We start from the raw sequence: 24505 nt of genomic DNA, 5'->3' as shown, positions 1-24505 counted from the left end.
GTAGGACGTTGGTTGCACGGCAAATAAGTTCAGTAGTGGGTATCAGAGCCAAGGAAACGTCCGAGAGCTTGTGACACACGGAGGGATCGAACGTCATCGCAGTTCGCGGCAATGGAAAACTCTTTCTGCCCCCCAACTGAAAAATATACCGCGTCCTACTGCCTTTCTGAATTTTATTTCCTCTTTGTCATGAAGGGAACGTCCAAGCCGAGGTCTCCTCCTTCTTGGCCCTGGCCTTGCCCCGCGGGACGTTTTCAGTTAGTTTCGCAGCGTCATTGTTACAGATGGTGAGCAGTTGGTCTGTTTACCACAGATAACGACCTTAGTTTCTTCCCAAAGAGAGCTGCCAAGTTCAGTGGGTTATTCCTGTACACCCAGTAATTAGTAGGTGCCGCAGCAAGTTAAAAAAAAAAACACAGAAGGGAAATTTGAGAAAGAAATTATTTCCTTTATTTTCTTTCCCACACGAGAATATCATACCCTTTGCCTTCAGGGAGACTTAAAGGCATGAGCTTGATGTATAAGAAAGGATAATGCACATGACAAGGAAAAATGAGTCGAGCAACAGGTAGTTAAGAGACGTAGCCTTACTAATCTTGAACAGACTTTGAACCAGAAAATGTGAACTCTGGTCTCCAATTACATCTTCAAACCTCCAGTCCTGGTCTTCATCTGCCCTCTGGTGGCCACGGTTCTGAACAGGAAATTCCACAGAAGAGCTCCCCCGAAAGAAAGCAGAGGCCCAGTAAGAAATAATAAGCATGTGTATATGTATGGATATGGACGTATATGTAAGTGTATATGTAAGTATATATGTAAGTGTATACATAAATGTATATGAATACCCCATATTCTTTACCTCTTATCGTCATGGTAAACCTGTAAGGTAAATAATAATATTCTCACTTAAAAATCAAGCTAATAGGGGCGCCTGGGTGGCCCAGTTCAAGCCCTGCGTCGGGCTCTGTGCTGACAGCTCGGAGCCTGGAGCCTCCTTCAGATTCTGTGTCTCCCTCTCTCTCTGCCCCTCCCCTGCTCGCACTCTGTCTCTCTCTGTCTCTCAAAAATAAAGAAATGAAAATCAAACTAATAATTCCAAAACATGAAGTTAATATATACATCAACCCATTTCATGGGGAAGATATATTTCCACAGAGGAGTGTCTGTGCCCAAGCATTCAGTTCATCCCAAGGTCCAGGATGTTTTGTAGTTATTTTCTACATCTGTATTATAAAAGCAGTCGTTGTGGTGGGGTGTTTTGTTGTTGTTGTTGTTTTGTTTTATCAAACTTTTTTTTTTTTTTTTTAGGGAGAGAATGGGAGCAGAGTAGAGGGGTTGGGGCGGGGAGAGAGAGAAAGAGAGGGAGAATCTTAAGCAGTTCCACGCTGAGTGTGGAGCTCAGTTCAGGGCTTGATCCCACAACCCAGAGATCATGACCTGAGCCGAAACCAAGAGTCGGATGCTCAACCTGCTGAGCCACCCATGTGCTCCAATAGTGGTGGGGTTTTTTTCACTGTCCAAACATGAAAGTATGTTATATCACGCTCCTCCCACCGTGATGTCCTCCAGAATTTCTGCAATCACCTGTCCTCTGCTATCCCTCAGCACCCTCTGGTTGTTCACATTGCCCAGGCTACTTACAGGGCTCCAGACCTTCCTCCCTCCACTCCTGTGTGTTTAGCCCTCTTCCCACACCCATGCTTCACCCGTCCTGGCCACTGTCCCTGATTCTTCCCAACCTCCCTAGGTACGCTAAGATTACAAGGTTGTTGACTTTAACGAACATTCCCAAAGGGTTAACGACGATGGAAAGAGTGCACACAACGCACGCATCTGACAATAGAAAATACGGTAAAAGCTTGGATTGCGGATAACTTGTTGCTGGGAGTGTTCTGCAAGACGAGCAAACATTTCTCATAAATTTTCACTTGATAAATGAGCGATGTCTTGCAATATGAGTAGTACAAGACGCCGGATGTCACATGATCACAACCGAGCCAACGGTTCCTCTCTCTCTCTCTCTCTCTCTTTCTCTATCTCGCACGCGTGCACTGTGGGACTGTGGGTGATCATCTCCCACGCTTGGATGCTTGGTCTCAGGCTGTGGTGTTTGCAGAAATCAGTGATCTTTCAGAACATTGGAAGGTGCCCACAACTGGCACTTGTGTGTTTTATGTCACTTCCAAGCACCTATGGACAGTCCCTTGTTTTTCCATCCAAGAGTAAGCTTAGGAATGCTTTGCTTCCTTCTAGGTCAGGCTGCCTGCAGATATGGACCCTTTCCTTTGCTGTCTTATTGCCAGTTACATGAAATACAGTAAATGACAAGAGTTTATTAATACTGTATTGCAGTCAACATCCGTTAGTGATAGTGAAAGTCTCCTACACAATAACCCTCCTGTGTCTTGTCTCTCTCACACCAGCCATGAAGTTTGCAAACAGAAGTGCAGGTTAATTTGTTTATTTCTCTTTATATTTTGTATTTTCTTTGTTGTATTGTATTTCAGTACTGTAATAATTTTTATATGAATACTTTTGGGTTGTGTAATGAATCATCCGAATTTCCATTATTTCTTGTGGGAAAATTCGCTTTGATATACAAGTGCTTTGGATTATAAGCATGTTTCCAGAATGAATTATGCTCGCAAACCAAGGTTTTCCTGTATTGATGGGCAACGGCTTCCTGAAAAAGTAATCTGCCACTGTCTTCGTAGTTTCCCGGTGACCGCATCTTCCCTTGGCTGCAACCTCTCTGATCTGCTGGGCTTTTCTTTTTCCCTTTACTGATCCTTCTCCCCTCTCGAGCCGCTGGCCTCCAGCCCCCACACTTCTGATACTTGTCTTAGGCCTTCGCGTTCACTTTCTTCCACCCAGACTGGGCTCTACACCAGAGCAACTGGGAGTCTTGTCCATGTTATAGCATTACTTGCTTCATCATAGCACGCGCACCCCAGAGAGCCTGGAATCCGCCCCCTTTCCTCTCCCCTTTATTCACCCAATTTGAGAATCGCTGCTCGAATCTGACAGTTTAACCGAGAAGGCAGCATGAGGGAGTGGAACGAATGTGTTTGGTATTAGAACACCTAGGTTGAAATCCTGCCTTCCCTATGACAGATGAGCTCTGCAACCAACCGTGGGCAAGTTTCTGCAGAGGAATTGGAATTGCCTGTCTCCACAGCATCCATTTCCTGCTTTCCCAATTTCCAACCCCTACCCACCACCCCAATCCCAATAGGAATCCATGTGGTTCCGGGAAGTTTGTGAGTGTATTCCAGTTCTATGACCCCCAGAAGTTGATCCAGAGGTTGTTTTTTTGTTAATGTTTTTGGGTCAAGGTTATAATCCCCAGTTGCTTGGTCAAACACAAGTCTAGATGTTGCTGGAAAGGGTTTTTTGGTTTTTTTTTTTAGATGTGATTAATATTTTTTTTTAATTTTTTTAACGTTTATTTATTTTTGAGACAGAGAGAGAGAGAGAGACAGAGCATGAATGGGGGAGGGTCAGAGAGAGGGAGACACAGAATCTGAAACAGGCTCCAGGCTCTGAGCTGTCAGCACAGAGCCCGACGCGGGGCTCGAACTCACGGACCGCGAGATCATGACCTGAGCCAAAGTCAGCTGCTTAACCAACTGAGCCACCCAAGGGCCCCTTAGATGTGATTAATATTTAAATAAGTAGACTTTGAGTAAAGCAGATTATTCTCCATAATGTGGGTGAGCCTCACCCAATCAGTTGAAGGCCTTAAGAGCAAAGACTGGGATTTCCCAGTGATGAAAAAATTCTGCCTCAAGACTGCAGCCTAAAAATTCTGCCTGAGTTTCTAGCATGCTGTCCTGCAGAATTCAGACTCAAGGCTGCAACATCAACTCTTACCTGAATGTATAGGCTGCTGGCCTGCCCTCTCCAGTTCAGACTTGCCAGCCTCCACAATCGTGTGAGATAATTCCCGAGCACAAATCTCTCTCATGTAGATGTATATAAATATTCCATCCAGAGTGCTGAACCTCTTCCTGTATTAACAGTTGGGTACTTTATTTTTTAAATACGTATACGTGAGAGATTTATTTTATATTTATAAATATACATACATATACATATATATAGGCAGTGTGGGTGTGCACGTGCCTCCTATTGGTTCTGTTTCCCTGGAGAACACTGACACATGTAGGTATGTCACCAAAACCCCATTAAAGCTTAAGCTTTTTTCTGGGAATACTGGGACATAGCTACTCCCTTTGTTTTGAATGGTGGAGTTCTGATGTGAGATTTGGAACAGCTGCTAGGTGCAAGCTCGGGGCTCGGATCCTAAGATCTAATGCAGGCACTACCTCTAGCACCTGTGGGACTGCTCCTTCGTTTCCTCGTGTGCAAAGTGGGATTATAGTGCTCACCACATAGGGTTAGGGAAAGGTTGAAATGGTTTACTACTTAGAACAGTGCCTGGATCATAGTAAATGCTCAATAAACCCAAGTGTCGCTGCCAATGCTGCTGCTGATCTACATGGCCTGATAACAAGCTGATGTATAAGAAGGGCAAGAAAATGGCCCCGTCAGAGCCCTGACGGCTTCTCAAACCTCTAGGTCAAACTGTCATCGCTGTCAAAGCCATCCTGCATCTGGGCTTTTCAGTGACATAAGCTCATAAACTCCTTTCATTTTTGACACCTATTTGGGTTCAGTTTTTATTTCATATCCAGTGCTGAACATCTTCCCGTCTTCACAGTTGGGCAGTTTCTTTTTTCGGATCCACAAGTTTGAGACCCATGGCCCTTTTTCCAGAAAATGGAACTACCTGTCGACTCTATTAAGAGTGACGAGTTTCAGTGGCTCCAGGAACCCTATTTCTAAACCCATCAGCAGGGTGGTACCTTCAGTTCCTGAAAGGTGATTTATTCCCCTATGGCAACTGCCCAAATGATTCCTGGGTGAGGTGATTTCAGTGAGGAGGAATCAGGAAGGGACTGGGAATGATGAAAAGATGATGGTCTTAAGGGACATGCAAATGAAAAACATAATAGGATACCATTTCAACTCACTGGTTAGGTAAAAATGTAAAAGTCTTAAAAATTCTAAGTGTTGACATGTATATAGAGCTAAGGGGACTTTTATATACTGCCGAGGGGGGGATGTAAACTGTAATCTACGAAACGAGGTATAAAAATTGGCATTATCACGTAAAGCTTAAAATGCCTTTATTCTGAGGCAATAATATTTCTACCAGGTCTATCCCTAGAGAACCTCTCAGATATGTGTCATATGAAACACTTACAAGAATGTTGGGCACTGCATTGTTGATCAGAGCAAAAAGACTGAAACAACCATACACAGGGGGATGGATAAATTAAATGTGGAGTCTTTACTTAAAGCATTCCAAAGACAATGAAAATGAATGAACTACAGCTACATGAATCGATGTGGCTAAATCTAAAAATCATAGGTTTGATTAAGAGCACTTGCAAAGTACATACTAAATATCATTTATATAAAGTTGAGAAATACACAGTAATTAATACATTCTTTAGGGATTTAGCAAGGCTGGTGGAATGATCACGATTTATTTTCTAATGCAGTGGTGAGTACATGGGTGTTTCTGCTTGTCTTTACGTTATACATGTTATATTCTTTTGTATGCATGAAATATGTTCTTTTTATTGTGATAAAATCTGCATGACATAAACTTTAGCTTTTTAACCATTTTCAACTGTACACTTTAGCGGCATGCACTTAGGTACAGGCACGTTGTTACACAACCATCCACTACTATCCATCTCCAGAACTTTTCCGTGATCCCAAACTGTGCTTTTGGCATCACAGCCACGAAATCATTGCCAAACTCAAGGTCATTAAGTATCTTTGCTCTGTTTTCTCCTTAAAGTTGCATCATTTTCCTTTTGAAGTTTAGGTCTTTGACCCATTTTAAGTTCATTTTTATTTATGGTGTGGTAAAGGCCCAACATTCTTTCGCAGAATAAATTTGTAAACAGAAAGACAGAATCGGAGAATACTAGCTCCAGAAGGGGCCCTTCCCATTTACAAAGAGGAAACTAGAATACAGGTGAAAATAACAGGCCGAGCTCACACAGCTGGCTAAAGGGCAGCAGCAGAGTCAAATCCTGCCTTGTTGGCAATGCTTCGTTCTCACTGCCCAGGAGCCTAAGCGCCAGGAGCTCCCACCCGGGTTTGGACCGGGTACCCACGGAAGCACCGCGCTGCCTCGGTTCAGCTCCGGCTCCTCCCCTTCCCCGCCCCCTGGGCGGGCCCCTACGGCTCCGGAACTGCGGAGTTTAGGAAAACGGGCGCGGGCGCGGGCGCGGGGAAAAGCCCGGCTAACTATTGACGTCTCAGGGACCATCAGCAATTGGTTGGAAGGCGCTGACTCCAGATCCGCTTTCCTACAATCCCAGCCGGGATTTCTCAGGCGCTCCAGGACCGGGAGGACCCGCGGGATTAAACGGACCGGGGCGGGGCGGGGCGGGGCGTGCGAGCAGGCTCGGTCCAGATTGACCGCTCGGGGCGGCGCGCGGTTTGGCGGGATTTTTCTGACTGCATTTACCCGCAGAGCCTTGGACTCGGATGGCTCCGTCGCGGCGGGTGCGGGGCCCGGGGCGCGGCGGGTAAGTACCTCGGTTCGTGCGGACGCAGCCCGGGCACCGGCGTTACCTCTTTCGCTTCCTGCCGCGTTTTGTGCCTCTCGGAGCTGTTCGTGCTGCGTAGCGAGGCTCCCTGGCTCTGCCCCTGCGGAACTCGCTCAGGGTCTCGTCTTCCACCTATAAAATGGGAATATTAGCCCCAAGTGCATAGGGTGGCCGCGAGATTTAAAGCAGTTACAGCTGAAAACTGCCTGGCGGGTGGAAGAGAAGGTTAGCTTTGTGTGCGCGAGTGTAGGCTGAAGCAGGCTGGAAGTATTTTGAAACAAAATATCCAACAAATAACTCATTGAGCCGCCTCCTGCTTGCCAGACTTTACATTCTAGAAAGTTTGCCCTCTGGCTGGCCGTCAGGATTCTTATTTTCGAGACCCTGCCGTGTTTGTAACACGAACGTTAAAGCTGAACCAAATCTCCAGCCGGTGCACCAAGCTGTCGCTTGTTATTCTTAAAAAGGGGTCCAGGATGGGTCACGCAGTTTTGTCTTAATCAAAAAGGGCATGCATTTAAATATAGGCTGCCAAACTGCTCTCCAGAATGTTATTTTTTTTTAATTTTTAATGTTTTTATTTATTTTTGAGGCAGAGACAGAGCACGAGCAGGGGAGGGGCAGAGAGAGAGGGAGACACAGAATCCGAAGCAGGCTCCGGGCTCTGCGCTGTCAGCACAGACCCCGACGCGGGGCTCGAACTCACGGACTGTGAGATCATGACCTGAGCCGGAGTCAGCCGCTTAACCGACTGAGCCACCCAGCTGCCCCCAGAATGTTATTTATAATGGATTCGTTGACAGTTGCCCTGCTGGCAGTGTCTTGAGCGCACCCGAAGGCCTGGTGTGGTCCTAGCTAAAGGGGTCTCCGCCTGCTATGGTGGGGACGCAAGGTCATACATACACATGTCCAGGAGTTCCTCCTGGGCTGTGGGAAGACTCCCTGTAGGAGGTGGCATTTGTGGATGCAGGGTGACAGCGGAATGCAAGCCAGGCAGAGCTTAGGGGAAAGCCTGGAGCAGGACAGAGCAGGGAGGTGGAATGAACTGAGACTAGACTCCTGTGGGGACTCTTGATGGGGGGGGGGGGGGGGGGAGAACCAAAGGCTCTCCCGATGGAGAGCCCCACTCTCTCCATGTGTGTGTATACATACAACATTTTTGCCTTTGAGACTCTTGAAATCTGTTCATCCCTCTCCCCCAAACTCACTGGTGCACATCTACCAAAACTTTTACATACGGTATCGCAGAGGTTTCCATCTTTGGAAACAGCACCTTGCTCCTACCCTAAGGTAAGGTGGAAACTTGACCTTTTTTTAAGCACAGAGGAGGCAAGAGCCAGGGGTCAGAGGAGGATAAGTTCTGCAATCTGGTTTCTAGTCCTCTTTCTGTTACTTGGCTGTGTGACCTTTGATAAGTCACGTAACTTCTTTTTCCCGAACCCTGGAATCACAAATGCTGTAAAATGAATACCTGGTCTACCTTCTTCTTTGGAACGGAGAATCAAATAAAGCAGCGGTCCTTAAAGTGTTTATAGAAATGTGCATTTGGTAGAAACGCAGCAGCTCAGATCCCATCCCAGGTGGATGGAATCGGAATCTCTGGGGTGGGGCCAAGCAGTCTGTTGGAAGCCTTCCAGGTGATTCTGATGTCTTAAGTTTGAGAACCACCGCTCTAAAGGGTTCCACAGTTTTGTTTACTGTGACTCACAGTAATGATGTTTTACATCCCGATTAATACACACGTGTGCACCACACACTTCTAGAACAACAACAACAAAAGGGTTATGGAAATCAAACGTTCAATGCAATCTTACATTTTCTGTTCTTTTGTATTTCCTTTTTGAAAATACAGAAGGGGCGCCTGGGCTTAGTCCGACTTCAGCCAGGTCACGATCTCGCGGTCCGTGAGTTCGAGCCCCGCGTCGGGCTCTGGGCTGATGGCTCGGAGCCTGGAGCCTGTTTCCGATTCTGTGTCTCCCTCTCTCTGCCCCTCCCCCGTTCATGCTCTGTCTGTCTCTCTCTGTCCCAAAAATAAATAAAAAACGTTGAAAAAAAAATTTAGAAAATACAGAAGAAGATGTTGAGGGAAATTCTGGGGACGTGGGTAGAATTTGAATATGGACAGTAGATCATATGAGCCTATCAGTGTTCATTTTCTTAATTTGGAAATTGTACTGTGGCAATGCGTGCTAATGCTCTCTTAGGAAAGGCACACTGAATTATTTAGGGGTAAAGGTGCACGTTGTCTCTACACACACAGCGTATGAGACAACATGTGAACGGGAGGTGAACGTGGGTAGAGAAGATACAGAATGTTCTGGAAATTCTATCAAGTAGAACATTACTCAAAGAAATATTGATTCCGACACACCGGACTGATTTTGCTTTCCACGAATGGTGCCTGCACAGCCAGTTGTAGAGTCAGAGACGGAGTATGGTGTCGTACCCAAGTACCCCCAGTGCCGTCCTGCAGTGCCCGGTGCACGGAGGATACGCCATACATGTTCACTGGAAATACTGTTCCCCGCCCCCCCCCCACTCCTATTTCCAGTCTGTATTTGAGTCACTGTTGTTACATCTTGTTTACGCTTGTTGAAGATCTGCAACTTTGTCCTTTTACCCCAGTGCCCAAGGGAGGGGCATTAGCGGTGGGAAGGGGAAAGCTGTGGATTTGAACTGCTGGAAATTTTGACGCGGGCGGCTTCTTGGCTGTGTGCCGCTTTGGGCAGATTTACTCTGCAGATGGGGTTCACTTCTACTTTATAGGACCGTTGGAGCTAAATGAGAAAATGTACGGGCAAGAGCCAGGCACAGGCTAGAATGGGTGTCAGGTGCCTAGTAAATGCCAGCCTGCTTCCCTTTTGCTCTATTCTGCAGAAACTGTCAGTCGCTACTATGACTTGTCCTCAGGGGAAGGGAAAATAGCAGGATTAAGAGTTTCTGTGTCCCTGAGGGAGAGAGGTGTGCTATTTTATACACCGGTGATATGATTTGACCTGTAAAAAAAAAAAATGTGTGTGAGATACAGGTTCTGTTTTCCCAAAGGATTTTGCCATAACCTGACTTTCTCTGGGTGCTCACTCTTTGTGCAACTGATGACTATAATCTGGGGGAAAAAATGCTTCGAATGGGTTGCAAGTTATGGTGTTTCCCCAGTTATTTTAAATATTTCCTTTTTGTGTGTTTTTGCTGTTCGATAGTGTGAGATCTTCAAAGAACTCTATAGGAAAAACACATTCCACAAAAGATGTAAGTTATCGTCTCACTTTAATATAATTATCTCATAACTGACAATACGAAATGATGAACGTTTTGTGGGAACCTTCGAGTCGCGTAGACTTGGTGAGCTCGGTGTTCTATTGTAGTGAAAAGTGTATTCCTTTGCCTCCCATCTTTGCCAGTATATTACAAAAAATGATCCCTGTTAACATTTTGAATCTTTTTTTCTGGGCCTAGGTTGGTTTTCTTTTCATTTGGATAATTGACATCCTGTAAAAATTTGTACAGCTTTCTGTATTTTGCTTTTTTCACTTAGCCATTTGGCTAAAGTCCAGCATACCTGGCATGGAATTCTTCAAGTTTTAAAGCTCTGCTCCCAGCCTGCCTTCGCTGGAAGTCCAAAGTGCCTGAGATGGATTTCTTAGCGTTCCTGACTTCTTTCTTTTCTTGGAAGGCAGCTGGAAGCTGGAGGCTGATTTGCATCTCAGAGGATGGGAAGGCCTGTCAGCTCCCCTTCTCTGGCATCCCACCCCCAAGTACTCCGTGACAGATTTTATAGTGAGGGTCTGTAAGTGGGAAAGTTTTTGTTTGGTCCATTTTACACCATCTCCTTTATACCTTCTAGAATTTCCTCATGTTTTCTTTTCTGTAAATGGCATCCTTCCCCATTTCCCAGAGCTGTGATGGATTTTGTTTTCTCATTTTCTGTATGTTTTGGTCTTTCATGAAGATTTGGGGTAGTAAATGTCATGGGGCCTGTTAGTATATTGAACCATAAACCCTTGTCTCTTCTTTGGGAGTTTTTACCTATGTGTATCCTTATGAACTTTCAGGTGCGTGGGGGAGAGGGCCCATAGCTTCCCCTAGATCAGCAGTTGGCAAACTATGGCCCGAGGGCCAAATCTGGCCTGCTCCCTGTTTTTGTACAACCCTGTGAGCTGAGAAAGATTTTTACCTTTCTAATTGGTCGGAATAAAATCAAAAGACAACTATCTTGTGATAGGTGAGAATGATACGAAATTCAAATTTCAGTATTCATAAATAAAGTTTTATTGTGACACAGCCGTGCTTATTCTTTCTGCAAGGTCACTGTCTGCTTTCAGACTCACAGTGTCTGAGTTGAGCAGTTCCAACAGATGCAAAGCCTACTATATTGAGTCTCTGGTCCTTGATAGAATTTAGCCAGCCCCTGTCTTGGTTTTTCAAAGGGGTCCGTTTCCCCCAACTCCCCCCTCAAAAAGTGTTAAGGATCATTTCTTTAGGCAGCAACGATGGCAGGATTATCCTCTCTAAGTAAATCAACTTTGTAATGTTCCCGGTTGTTACAACTAATTCAATGACTTTGACTTTATTCACTTTCAGAAAGCTGGCCCAGAGCAGAAGCCTACTGATGTATTTGATTTTCCCGATAATTCTGGTATCTCCAGCATCAGCAGACTGGGTGAACATGAGAAAGATGAAGAACCTTATGAAATCTTCGGTTAGTATTTTAAATCTTCATCGTAAAAACTTGAACGTAGTTTATCCTAAAAACTTTAGGCTAGTTACGAATAAAAATATGCATCGGGCTCTGTGCTGACAGCTCGGAGCCTGGAGCCTGCTTCAGATTCTGTGTCTCCCTCTCTCCCCCCACCCCTCCGCTGCGCTCTCCCTCTCTCTCTTTTTCTATCAAAAATAAACATTAATTGGGGCACCTGGGTGGCTCAGTCGGTTAAGCGGCTGACTTCAGCTCAGGTCACGATCTCGCAGTCCGTGAGTTCGAGCCCCGCGTCGGGCTCTGGGCTGATGGCTCAGGGCCTGGAGCCTGCTTCCGATTCTGTGTCTCCCTCTCTCTCTGCTCCTCCCCCGTTCATGCTCTGTCTCTCTCTGTCTCAAAAATAAATAAAAAAAAAAGTTAAAAAAAAAAAAAAATTAAAAAAAAAAATAAAAAACAAACATTAATTTAAAAAAAATTTTTTTTAATATGGAAATCTTTTCAGATTTTAAAAATCAGCTGTCTGCATATGACTGTAGTGTTCTGGGGAGTACTTAATATTTTGAGTTATTTTTTCTCACTTTTAAGTACATTTAGAAGTAAGAACTCTTTTTTAAAAATTTTTTTTCTTTATGTTTCATTATTTATTTTGAGAGAGAGGGAGAGAGAAACAGAGCACGAGCAGGAGAGGGGCAGAGAGAGAGAGGGAGACACAGGATCTGAAGCAGGCTCCAGGCTCAAACCCACGAACCATGAGATCATGACCTGATCCCAAGTTGGACACTTAACGGACTGAGCCGCCCAGGCACTCCATTAAGAAGTCTATTAAACATTTATCAAAGTGGAAGTCTTCTAGGAGCATTTGTCCACAAGCCAGTCCTAATAGGGCCCCTATTATAGTTCTCTGTAGAAAGAGGAATATGAACTATACTTCTCACTCCATATGACCACTCACACCATACAGTGATTCAGTAAGGGGCTTTACTTAGGAGAGGGATAATTTTCCCTTTGCGGAAATACACAGAGGCAGAGGATGCTTCGGGAGAGCCGGGGGGGTGGGGGGGGAGCTCCATCTGTGTTTCTTGGAGTGTGAGGAAAGCAGGGCTGGCACCTGGTCCAGGTGGGACTGCTTCTGTTTATGTCACTGGCCACTTCAGAGGTCAAAAATGAGCGGAACGTGGGCACCTGGCTCAGTCGGTTAAGCGTCCGACTTCGGCTCAGGTCACGAATCTTGCGGTCTGTGAGTTCGAGCCCTGCGTCAGGCTCTGTGCTGACAGCTCAGAGCCTGGAGCCTGCTTCGGATTCTGTGTCTCCCTCTCTGCTCCTCCCCTGTGCGCACGCGCTCTCTCTGTCTCTCTCAAAAATAAATAGATTTAAAAAACTTTTAAAGAAAATACCTCCTTTTCAGTGGTACATTAGTGTGGCCCCCAAATTGCACAACCGTCACCATTGTCTATTCCAGAACATCCTAATCACCCCGGCGAGAAACTCTGTGCCTGTTGGCATTCAGTCCCCACCCGTCCTTCCCCCACCCCCAGCCCCTGCCAGCCATACACCTCCTCCCTGTTTGTGCCTCTTCATACAAATGGAGTCCTACTCTGTGTTCATTTGTGACCGGCTTCTTGCATTTAGCAGAGTCTTTTCACGGTTCCTGTGTGCTGTAGCAGGCGTCACACTGCATTCCTAAAAAATGTTTTAGCTCCGTAATCCGTTGTTTGTTTGTTTGTTTTTTTTAATTTTTTTTTTTTAACGTTTTATTTATTTTTGAGACAGGGAGAGACAGAGCATGAACGGGGGAGGGGCAGAGAGAGAGGGAGACACAGAATCTGAAACAGGCTCCAGGTTCTGAGCAGTCAGCACAGAGCCCGACGCGGGGCTCGAACTCACAAACCATGAGATCGTGACCTGAGCCGAAGTCGGCCGCTTAACCGGCGGAGCCACCCAGGCGCCCCTAACCATTTTTAAAAGTACATTTCTGTGGCATCACCACGCTCCCGTTGTCCTGCAGCTATCCTCCCCACCCCCCCCCAGAACCTCCCCTTGCCCCTAACTGAAAGCCTGTGCCCATTAAGCCACACCTCCTCATTCCCCACACCTCCCAGCCCAACTTTCTGTTTCTATAAATTTGACTGCTCTAGGTGCCTCCTTTGAGAGGAATCAGACAATATGTTTCCTCTTTTTTTCCACTCAATTATGTCTTCAGAGTCCCCCCGTGCTGTAGCCTGTGTCCGAATTTCCTTTTGAAACTGAGTAATATTCCATCCCGTGCGTATGTCCAGTCATCTGGCAGTGAACACTGGGGTTGCCTTTACCTTGTGACTATTATGAATAATGCTGCCCTACACACGGGTGTTCAGACATCCATGGGAGTCCCTGCTTTCACTTCTTGGGAGCACCTACGCGGAGGTAGAGTTGCTGGATATGAGGTGATTGTGTTCGCTTTTTTGAGGCCACAACGTTCATTTTACGTTGGCACTAGTAATACAGTTTCTCCACATCCTCACTTGGGGTTGTTTTGTTTTGTTTTGTTTTGTTTTGTTTTTTGATGCCAGCCATCCAAATGGATGTGGAGTAGTATCCCGTTGTGGCTTCGAGTTTTATTTCCCTAGTGACTAATGATGCTGACCATCTTCCTATGTGTCTGTTGGCCCATTTGTGTATCTGGAGCTGTCTATTCAAATCATTTATCCATTTTTAAGTTGGAGTATTCATCTTGTTAAAATTGGGGTGTCTCTCTTTATGTGTTGAGGTGTGAGGGTCCAGTTTGTATGACTGGTTACACACGGAGATGCAGGATTGGTTTGTCTCTTTTACTCTTTGTGATGGGCAGTAGTGAATAAATCCCTTTGCCTAGTTGAGGGCAACACAGAGTATATTACTGATGTTAAAATTGTGCACGGACGTGTTCACTGCTTAAGCAGCTGTCTGTCTGAACCCATGCCGTTTAATCCACACCATGGTGCTTACGCTGCCACTGCCGGGCTAAAATTGCTAAAATTGCTAAAATTCGAACACAAGTGGTAGCTTGGCTCTTACCAGGCACCCCCCCACCCAACCCCCGCTTGCAGCAATTCAACTCTCCCATTCCTGGCCGCCTCCCACCCTCCCCTAAGCTCTCGCCTCCTGCCACCAGCCCAGCCCCAGCCCAGTGTGTTGAGGTCTCTCTTTTTACCTGAGTAGGTAGGAGTGTTCTGTTTCCCCCAGGGTCCTCTTCTGTGCCTTTCCACCAAGGCCATTTGGTTGCCCTCCCTTTCATCTTCTTGCTCGCTGAAGTTAGCTCCTTGTGCTAGTGAAAGGCTCAAACGGTGCAGGGGAAGAGAAGGAGGGAGAAGACTGGAATCCTTCCCCAGAGGGCCCTCTCCTCCCAGCTAGGAACTTGATGAGGTTCTAGAGTCCCGTGGGCCAAGCCCTGTAAGCCTCGGAGCTGATCACGAGTGCAGTGGTCTCTCAAGTAGGGCCGTGATGCTCTGTCAGGTGAGGACTGAGAACGTCAGGCTTCTTTAAATTTCTTTTATATCCTTAAAACATTCCCAGATAGCATGCAAATACAGTAATACAGGTTACCACTGACAAATGCCCACGTATTTACGAATGAAATGGTTTAAATTTCTCATTGTTGAGGTGTGAGCGCGAGAACATTCGGGAAGGAAGTAGCCTGTGTAATTGGTAGCCATTAAAACTGAGGTCGCCGTTGTAAGGGAACAAACTTAAACGCTGCCCAAGCTGCCAGACTTTGAAAGTTGTACTTTAAAAAAAAATGTCTTTTGTAGACCCGCCTTTACACAGCACTGCTATATATGCTGATGAAGAAGAATTCTCCACACACTGTGGTTCACCCATCCCTTCAACTCCTGAAGGAAAAGAAGTGGAGAAAAGGTAAGCTTCTACCTTAAGCAGTTGTTTATTTGGGGTTAGTAGGATTTCCGAGACGCTCTCTCAGGCAGAGGCTTTTAAAACTAAAGCTCTTTAAAGATCTTTGGAGCCAACTTAGTTTTTCCTCAAGAGAACCGGTACATAAAAACGTATTTTCAAAAATTAACATTACTTATAATTAATTATAGGTACAACTTTCCCGTCAAAGAAAACAGTCACGGGGATGTAATTACAGCATGGTGATAGAGGGGATACTGTGTTGTATGTGTGAAAGCTGCTAAGAGAGTAGATCTGGACAGTTGTCACAAGAAGAAGAAAATTTGTAGCTCTGTTTAGTGACAGACGTTAACTAAACTAATTGTGGAGATCATTTTTCAGTATATACGAGTATCCAATTGTTATGTCATACACCTGAAACTAACCTATGTCCGTTATACCTCCCTTATAAAAAAAATCCAATTTAATTAAAAAAAAAGTCATTACAATTGACATTTAACTGATTATTCTAGAAAACATGCTCGTGAAGCTAGTTTAGCTTTAAGGTTAAGACAAGGAGGGAAGGAAAGGATTTTTCAAGTTTTTATTTTAATTCGAATCACCTGGTTCTCATCACAGGTACCCTCCTTAATCCCATTACCTATTTCCCCCCCACCTCCTCTCCGGTAACCATCAGTTTGTTCTTCAAAGCTAAGATTCTGCTTCTTGGTTTGCGCCTCTCTCTCTCTCCCCCTCTCTTTTTTTAAAACCCTTTGCTCCTTTGTTTTGTTTCTGTATATATCATATGGGATTTGTCTTTCTCTGACTGACTTCCTTTGCTTAGCATAATAGTCTCTAGCTCCATCCATGTCATTACAAATAGCAATTATTTCATTCTTTTTTAATGGCTGAGTAATATTCCACTGTATATATGTACCACCGCTTTATCCGTTCACAAATCGATGAACACTTGGGCTGCTTCCATAATTTGGCTAGTGTAACTAATGTTGCTATAAACATAGGGGTGCACGTACCCTGGGAATTAGGGTTTTTGCATTCTTTGTGTAAAAACTCAGTAGTGCAATTCCTGGATCATAGGGCAGTTCTGTTTTGAACTTTTTGAGGAGCCTCTGTACTGTCTTCCACAGTGGCTGCACCAGTTTGCATCCCCACCAACAGCGCATGATGGTTACTTTCTCTCCACATCTTCACCAACACCCATTGTTTTTGGGTTGTTGATTTTGGCCATTCTGACAGGTGCGAGGTTTTGATTTGCATTTCCCTGAGGATAAGTGATGGTCGTCTTTTCATGTGTCTGTTGCTGTCTGGATGCCTTTTTGGAGAAATATCTGTTCATGTCTTCTGCCCAGTGTATAATTGGATTATTTGGGGTTTTTTTAGGTGCTGAGTTTTGTAAATGCTTTATACATCTTGGATGCTAACCCTTTTTCAGATATGTTATTTGCAAAATTCTCCCATTCTGTAGGTGGCCTTTTCGTTTTGTTGATCTTTTCCTTTGCTCTGCAGAACCTTTTTATTATAATGAAGCCCCATCAGTTTATTTTTGCTTTTGGTTCCCTTGCCTCAGGAGACCTGTCTAAAAAAAAGTTGCTATGGCTAATGCCAAATGTTACTCCCTGTGCTGTCTTCTAGGATTTTTATGGTTTCAGGTCTCACAGTTAGGTCTTTCATCAATTTTGAGTTTATTTTTGTGTATGGTGCAAGAAAGCGGTCCAGTTGTCCCAGCACCATTTGCTGAAGAGACTGTCCTTTTCCCATTGGATATTCTTTCCTGCTCTGTCAAAGATTTATTGACCATAGGGTTGTGGGTTTGTTTCTGGGTTTTCTATTCTGTTGATCTGTGTGTCTATTTTTGTGCAGTCCCATAGTGGCATATTACATATTACGGCTTTGTAATATAACTTAAAGTCCAGAGTTGTGATGACTCCAAGCTTCGCTTTTGCTTTTCAAGGTTGCTGTGGCTATTTGGGGTCTTTTGTGGTTACATACACGTTTTAGGGTTGTTTGTTCTAGTTCTGTGAAAAATACTGTTGGGGCAGCTGGGTGGCTCAGTCAGTTAAGCATCTAACTCTTGATTTCAGCTCAGGTAATGATCTCACAGTTCATGGGATCAAGCCCTGCATTGGGCTCTGCACTGACAACGTGGAGCCTGCTTGAGATTCTCTCTCTCCCTTTCTCTCTGCCCATCTGCTGCTTGTATTCTCTCTAAGTAAATAAATAAACATTTAAAAAAATGCTGTTGGTATTTTGATAGGGATTGCATTGAATGTATAGATTGGTTTGGGTAGTGTAGACATTTTAACAATATTTGTTCTTCCAGTCCATGAACATGGAATGTTTTTCCATTTCTTTGTGTCGTCTTCAGTGTCTTTCATCAGTGTTTTATAGTTTTCAGAGTACAGGTCTTTCACCCCAGTGATTAGATTTATTCCTAGGTGTCTTATTGTTTTGGGTGCAGTTGTAAATAGGATTTATTCCTTAATTTCTCTTTCTTCTGCTTCATCATTGGTGTAGAGAGATGCCACAGATTTCTGTGCATTAATTTTGTATCTCACAACTTCACTGAATTCATTTATCAGTTCTAGCCGTGTTTTGATGGAGTCTTTTGGGTTTTCTCCATAGAGTATCATGTCTGTAAAGAGTCGCTTCTTCCTTAGGAGGATTTCTTTTCTTTCTTTTTGTTGTCTGATTGCTGTGGCTAGGACTTCTAGTACTGTGTTGAATAAAAGTGGTGAGAGGGAGCATCCCTGTCTTGTTCCTGATCCTAGGGGAATAGCTGAATTTTTTACCATCGAGTATGTTAGCTGTGGGTTTTTCATATATGCCCTTTATTATGATATGTTCCCTGTAAACCTACTTTGTTGAGGGTTTTTATCATGAATGGATGTTGTACTTTGTCAAATGCTTTTTCTGCTTCTATTGAAATAACCTTATGGTTCTTATCCTCTTATTGATGTGATGTGTCACATTTATTTGTGAATATTAAACCACCCTTACAGCCCAGAAATAAATCCCACTTGGTTGTGGTGAACGATTTTTTTTAACGTGTTGTTGGATTCAGTTTGCTAGTATTTTGTTGAGGATTTTGCATCTGTGTTCATCAGAGATATTGGCCTGTAGTTCTCTTTTTTTGTGGTGTCTTTATCTGGTTTTGGTATCAGGATAATGCTGGCCTCATAGAATGGATTTGGAAGTTTTCCTTCCTTTTCTGTTTTTTGGAATAGTTTAAAAAGAAAACAATTCTTTTTTTTTTTAATTTTTTTTTAATGTTTATTTATTTTTGAGACAGAGACAGAGCACGAGTGGGGGAGGGGCAGAGAGAGAGAGGGAAACACAGAATCTGAAACAGGCTCCAGGCTCTGAGCTGTCAGCACAGAGCCCAACGTGGGGCTTGAACCCAAGAACCGTGAGATCATGACCTGAGCTGAAGTCAGATGCTTAACCGACTGAGCCACCCAGGCGCCCCATAAAAGAAAACAATTCTATGCATTGGCCTGTTTTAGATACCTCATATAGGTAGAATAATACAGTATTTATTTGTCCCTCTGTAACTGCCTTATTTCCCTCAGCATCATTTTAATAGCAAGTTCTTAAATATGTACCACCTCAGGGCCTTTGCATGTACCATCTCAGGTGCCCAGATTGCTCTTCTGTAAGGCTTGCTCCTATGCTTCCTTTTAGATTTCAGATGTCACCATATCATAGCAATCCACTCTGCTGCCTCATAGAAAATATCACCTTTCTTCATCAGTATATTTTCTTTACTCTGATCTTTTTCTCATAGCATTCACCTCTACCAAGCCAATATTTTATGTTCATTTTTTAATTTTTTTTTAATGTTTATTTTTGAGAGCGAGAGAGAGAGCGTTGAGTGGGCGAAGGGCAGAGAGAGAGGGAGACACAGAATCCGAAGCAGGCTCCAGGCTCCAAGCTGTCAGCACAGAGCCCGATGCAGGGATTGAACTCACGAACTGTGAGATCATGAGCTGAAGTTGGACGCTTAACTGACTGAGCCACCCAGGCGCCCCTATGTTCATTTTTTAATTTGTTCGTTGTCTCTCCCCAATAGGAGTAGCTTAAAAAGCAGAACTTTGTTCTGTTCCCTGCTGTTCCTCAGGTGCCTAGAACACCACCTGGCACGCAGTAGGCATTCAGTGAATATTTGAAACCCTTTGTTCGTGAGGTGTAAGTGCAGTGCCCTGGTTAAGGCAACTGGCCCTCAACCTCTTGTGCTGGTTCAGGTCCTTGTTAGGCCACTTCTAAGGTATCGGGCCTCGGGCCAGACCTTTAACTTCTTAATTCCTCCATCTGGAAAGTAAAGTAGTAGTACAGTCTACGTCATGGATTGTTTAAGATGAATTTATCCTCTTAAGCTCTTAAAACTGGTTGGTACATAGTAAACTTTCAAATATGAGCTATTATTGTTTGTATTTTCTCAGCATTCTTTGAGTACTGCCCGCATGCCTGGCCCTGTGTGAGGCTCTCGGTTTTCAGTAATAACTCAGAGTGGACATAATCCTTGTTGTCCTGGAGCTTATGGAACAATAGATATTACTGAAGGATCCCTGATGAACCTCACGGGGAAGCGGGTGACCCTGTGATGGGAATTGGGTTGGTGGGGTGGGGGAGGAGTGAATGTTCCATGGAGGTGAAATGGTAGGCACAGAGGCCCCGTGGTGGCAGGGAGCAGAGGGAGTCTGTGGGACTGAAAAGAGCTGGGGTGACTCGGGGTATAGAGACTGAAGAGGGGAGCCCACTGCAAGATAGTAATTACTTTGTCACGGATGGTAAAGCGTGCTGGTTGTCTGCCCCAGTGTCTTCCCCTCCTTCCTCAGTGACAGCACATTTGATGTTAGCCGAGCATGTGGCTGTCAGAATGAAGAGTGGATCTCCTAGCTTCTCTTGCCCCTAAGGTGTCTTCGTGACTGAATTTTTGCAGCTTCCGTAAGTGTCTTTATAGGGAGGATTATGCCCTTCTTTGCTCCTTCCTTCTTCCTTATGGTGGATGTGGCAGCTGAAGCTTGAGCGGGCGTTGTGGGCAGAGAAAGTCGAGCCGTGAAGTGGAAAGAATACGGGTCTCTGATCACGGTGGGATTGTCCAAATTTCCATGAATGATCTCGAGTTTTATTAAGAGGCAAATAAAGGGTCTTGTTTAAACCATTTTGGGGGTATATTTTCTAGCATTGCATCCACACCTAATCCCATCGTATGTAGTTGGTAAGGAGTTTTGTCCTTAAGCTCAGCAGTTAAGGAATTTTAAGAAAGCGTGGTATGGCCAGGTAACAACTGCATGTAAAAACTGTCCCTCTGGCTGCTGTGTGGAAAATGGGTTTGAGAGAGGCAGGAGTGCACTGGAGAGACCAGTCTGGAAGTGTTTTAGTAGCCCAGGGCCCACAGGACTAGGGCAGTTACAACAGAGGGAAAAAGTGACTGAGCTTAAGCAATAGAAAGTCAACCAGCGGGCTTGGTGGTGGGTTGGCTCTAGGAGGGTGGGTAAGAGTTACTGGCAGACTGGGGCGCCTGGGTAGCGCAGTCGGTTAAGCGTCCGACTTCAGCCAGGTCACGATCTCGCGGTCCGTGAGTTCGAGCCCCGCGTCAGGCTCTGGGCTGATGGCTCGGAGCCTGGAGCCTGTTTCCGATTCTGTGTCTCCCTCTCTCTCTGCCCCTCCCCCGTTCATGCTCTGTCTCTCTCTGTCCCAAAAATAAAAAATAAAAAACGTTGAAAAAAAAAATTTAAAAAAAAAAAAAAAAAAGAGTTACTGGCAGACTACTGGCTTTCTGGTTTGTATACGTGGGTCGATGACCGTGCCCGAGACTAGCGCTTAATCCTACAAGATGCAGTAACTTCATCCTGAGGCCATCATGAATTGGTGTAGACATGGCAAAGCTATGTACTTGGGTCTGGCGCTCAGAGGAGAGGGCCAAGCTGGACTTGTGGCTGAAGTTGTTGGCCTCTTGGTGGTGGGGGTGTGGAGCTGTGGGCGAGTGGGGCCTTGCGGGGGGAGACTGCCCGAGAGCAGGCGAGGAGGGGGCCCCCCTCTTGAAAGCCCACCTGCCGTCCCGAAGAGAGGAAGGAGCTCGCGAAGGAGAGAAGAAAAGCATCTGGAGGCAAAAGAAGAAAACCAGGGCAGCGCTTGTTCACAGGAGTAGCAGAGGGAGTGTGTGTTGGGTGGCCAGGTGGCCCAAGTGCAGTTGAGAAGCAAGTCACGCAAGGACTGAACGCGTGCATTGTATTTAACCATATGGATGTCCTTGGTAATCTCGGTTTTGATCGTGAGGTAAGCTCCCCAAAAATAAACTATTCGGTAAGTTAGGGTCTGTGTGTGGACACAAAGGGGAGTCAAGGCAGCGGGGAGGCACTGGAGAGAGCGCGGCATTTCCCAGGACTTGCGGAGGCATCGGCACCTGCTGTCTCTTACCAGGGATGTGTTCGGTTCTTTGTTCCTCGATCTCCTTGCTCCCCCGCCACTGTGTGCACAGGTGATGCTGCCCTTAGCTCTCTTCTCTCCACCGCCCCCAATATTACTGTCATGCCTCTGCTCCCCTCGTCTGTCTGTCTGGCCCCGCCTTCCTCCAGGGCACGCCATATCCTGGCTCCGCCGGGTACCCCTAGATGCCCACAGGCACCTTGGATTCCACAAAGGCAAAACCGAGCTCAGTCCTTTCCTCTCTCACCCGGTGTCAACAGGCTCCTTCCGCATTCTCTAGATTAACGGCCTTGCTGTCACCTGGGCGTCATCCCCAGCGTCTTTTATCTCTGACCAGTCCTGTTCGTGTGGCCTGTGATGACCCAGAGGGCCTGCGTTTTCCTCTCCCTGCCCTGCCACAGCGTAAGCCCTTGCTGATCTCGCCAGCACTCCCGCGGCAAAGCCCGGCTTGCTGTCCTTGGCTCCGGGATTGCTCTCTCCCTCTGGCCTGCCCACCATACGGCTTCCAGCGCCATCCTTCTGAAATGCCAGTCTTCTCTCCCTGGCATGCCTCGCACCCTGGAGGGGCTCTCTGTGGCCTGTATGCACGGCGTAGAAGGCCGCTGTGCCAGGCCAGGTAAGTACGCTGATGCAGAATTAGAACGGAAGAGGTTTATTAGTAGACCTTTCTGTGAAACTTAAAGGTAGAAGAATGGGGACCGGGCAGAGATGGTCTCAGACTGTAGGGCAGCCCTTGCGGTTCTGGCCAACTCACGGAGGGAACCTTGGCCGAGGGACTGCTTGTTCATGGAGCCCTGTAGTGGGCAGAAATGGCCAGGCCTGGTACTGTCTTTGGCCTTCCTACCAGACAGTGGACTTAAGGTTCTCATTTTTAATTTTTTTAAATGTTTATTTATTTTTGAGAGAGAGAGAGAGAGAGTGCAAGAGGGGGAGGTGCAGAGAGAGAAGGAGACACAGAATCCAAGCAGGCTCCAAGCTCTGAGCTGTCAGCACAGAGCCGGACGCGGGGCACGAACCCATGAACCTCGAGATCATGATCTCAGCCAAAGTCGCACGCTTAACCGACTGAGCCACCCAGGCGCCCCTGAAGGCTCTTATTTTTAAAGTAATTTTATTCACTGCGCTTTGCATTTTGAAGTTGGTATTAAATGAATGTTGAATTGAATGAAAAAATGAACTCTCATCTCTCATCAGAAGTTTAGGATTATTTTTTTTTCCCGTTTCAAAGAAAAAAAGGGTATTCCTTTTTATATCCCCTAATGATAGGTCTAGCGTCTGTGGATTAGCTTTTAGTTCAAATGACGGCCCATGTACCTGGGAGTGGGAACACCAGGGAAAGGGCATTTCTTAGATATGACCACATGTCGTGTGGTGCAGTAACAGGATGCTTGGCTGCCCTGGGCGTCGGAAGAAGTGGGAGAGGACCCATAAATCCGGGACACGTGAGAAATCTCACTAAATTGAGCTTGTTTTCATATTGGATGAGCAACCTCTATGCAGCATGTGAATAAAAATGAAGGAAGTGTAAGATGTTGATGGTTTATTCTTTCGCACAGGTCAGACACTTACGAAATCGAAGCAAGTGAAGACACGTCTGTAGAAATGAGTGCAAAAAAGGTGTGTAGGAGTGTTCTCTTCTATCTTGCAACATATTTCATATCCTATCTCGATTGGAGGCAAGCAGAGAAAATGGGCACATTTTACGCAGAGGAAGAATATTACATTTCAGAAGATACTTTTCGAGTAAAAAGGGAAATGTGTTTTTATGTCTTAAGTGCTTTTCATTACATAGGTCTCAAACCCGCATGTACCCTGTCAGTTTTCACAGCATTCCTGTGTTTAGTTCGGGATCTACAGAGGCAGAGTGAACTTGAGGAGTGTTTACATGGTGCCTTTAAATCTGGGTTTCCCCACTTACCCACTAATTTTGTTGCCATCTTCCTATTATGTTCAGGCTTGAGGGTGGGAAATGAGAAATGTGGATTTTAAGGCTGTCTACTATTACAGGAAGGATGGTAAGCATTTGAGTTTTCTAAGCCAGTAATGCTGATTTCTTGGCATAGCCAGCAAGAAACGTCAAGCCCATTAGCAATGAATCTGAAAGCCCCGAAGAAGGTGATATAAGAAGGAAAGTTAAACCAGCGGAGAAAATGAGTTCAGAACAATGTGAACCTGTTCCAGATACACCGCGTATATCTTCGGAACTTCCAGAGAAACCAGCTGAGTCCACCACTCGTAAAAGAGTAGGACCCCTTAGCGCCACGTCTGGTGTTGAAAAAGCGACCCTGGCGACAGAAAGTCGGTCGGTAAGAGCGCGTCTGTCATCCCCGTTGGGGAGAAAAAAAGTTGACTGAAAAATGTTGAGGAGGAAAATAAAGCATTTCCTCTCTTTCCTTTGATTCTTTAAAAAGCTAATAGATATTTTTGTTATAAAAATGTTTATTTTAGAAAATTCAGAAGGTGTAGAAAGGATGAGATCACCCACGATCCCATCCCCGTAAAAGATGCGTGCTCTTTGATCTGTGCGCCTCAGTCCCTTAACGGAGCTTTTTCCTCCCCCTGAGCGGACCGACCTGGTCACTTGGTGTTCTGGGATGCCATTTTCACAAGTGCACGACATTTCCTTCATGAATGTGCCATAGTTTAATCTCTTACGAATGAATGGTTGCAATCAAAAATTTTTAGGTGCTTTCATTCATGAATTTCTTCCTAGCTAAATCTTTGTGTACACCCTCGATCATTTCCGTAGAAAAACATTGCTAAGATAAGATTTCCGGGTCCTAAACACTCTGTTTTAAATTCGTGGCATATGTTATCTTTGGGACAAGCTCTTAATATGTCATTTTATCCATTTGGCTTAATGCTTTGAATAATTCTC

General features: G+C 45.2%; 1 protein-coding gene across 2 annotated transcripts in view; it reads left to right on the top strand.

Annotated features, from left to right (window-relative positions):
* The first annotated feature begins 5554 nt into the window (after positions 1–5554).
* Positions 5555–24505, top strand: part of CENPU (centromere protein U) — a 43433-nt gene continuing 24482 nt past the window's right edge. Inside the window, exons 1-6 of one of the 2 annotated variants that reach the window (XM_042982972.1) lie at positions 5555–5572; positions 9836–9884; positions 11217–11334; positions 15099–15204; positions 23184–23244; positions 23691–23933. In XM_042982972.1, the coding sequence (XP_042838906.1) occupies positions 5565–5572; positions 9836–9884; positions 11217–11334; positions 15099–15204; positions 23184–23244; positions 23691–23933 (585 nt within the window). In that variant the 5' untranslated portion in view covers positions 5555–5564. Of the gene's footprint in view, positions 5573–6285; positions 6615–9835; positions 9885–11216; positions 11335–15098; positions 15205–23183; positions 23245–23690; positions 23934–24505 lie in introns of those variants that run through there. The other variant, XM_007099011.3, reaches the window with a different exon arrangement.

The sequence above is a fragment of the Panthera tigris genome, chromosome B1 (genome assembly GCF_018350195.1).
Source record: "Panthera tigris isolate Pti1 chromosome B1, P.tigris_Pti1_mat1.1, whole genome shotgun sequence".
NCBI lineage: Eukaryota > Metazoa > Chordata > Mammalia > Carnivora > Felidae > Panthera > Panthera tigris.
This window is presented reverse-complemented; position numbering and strand designations above follow the sequence as displayed.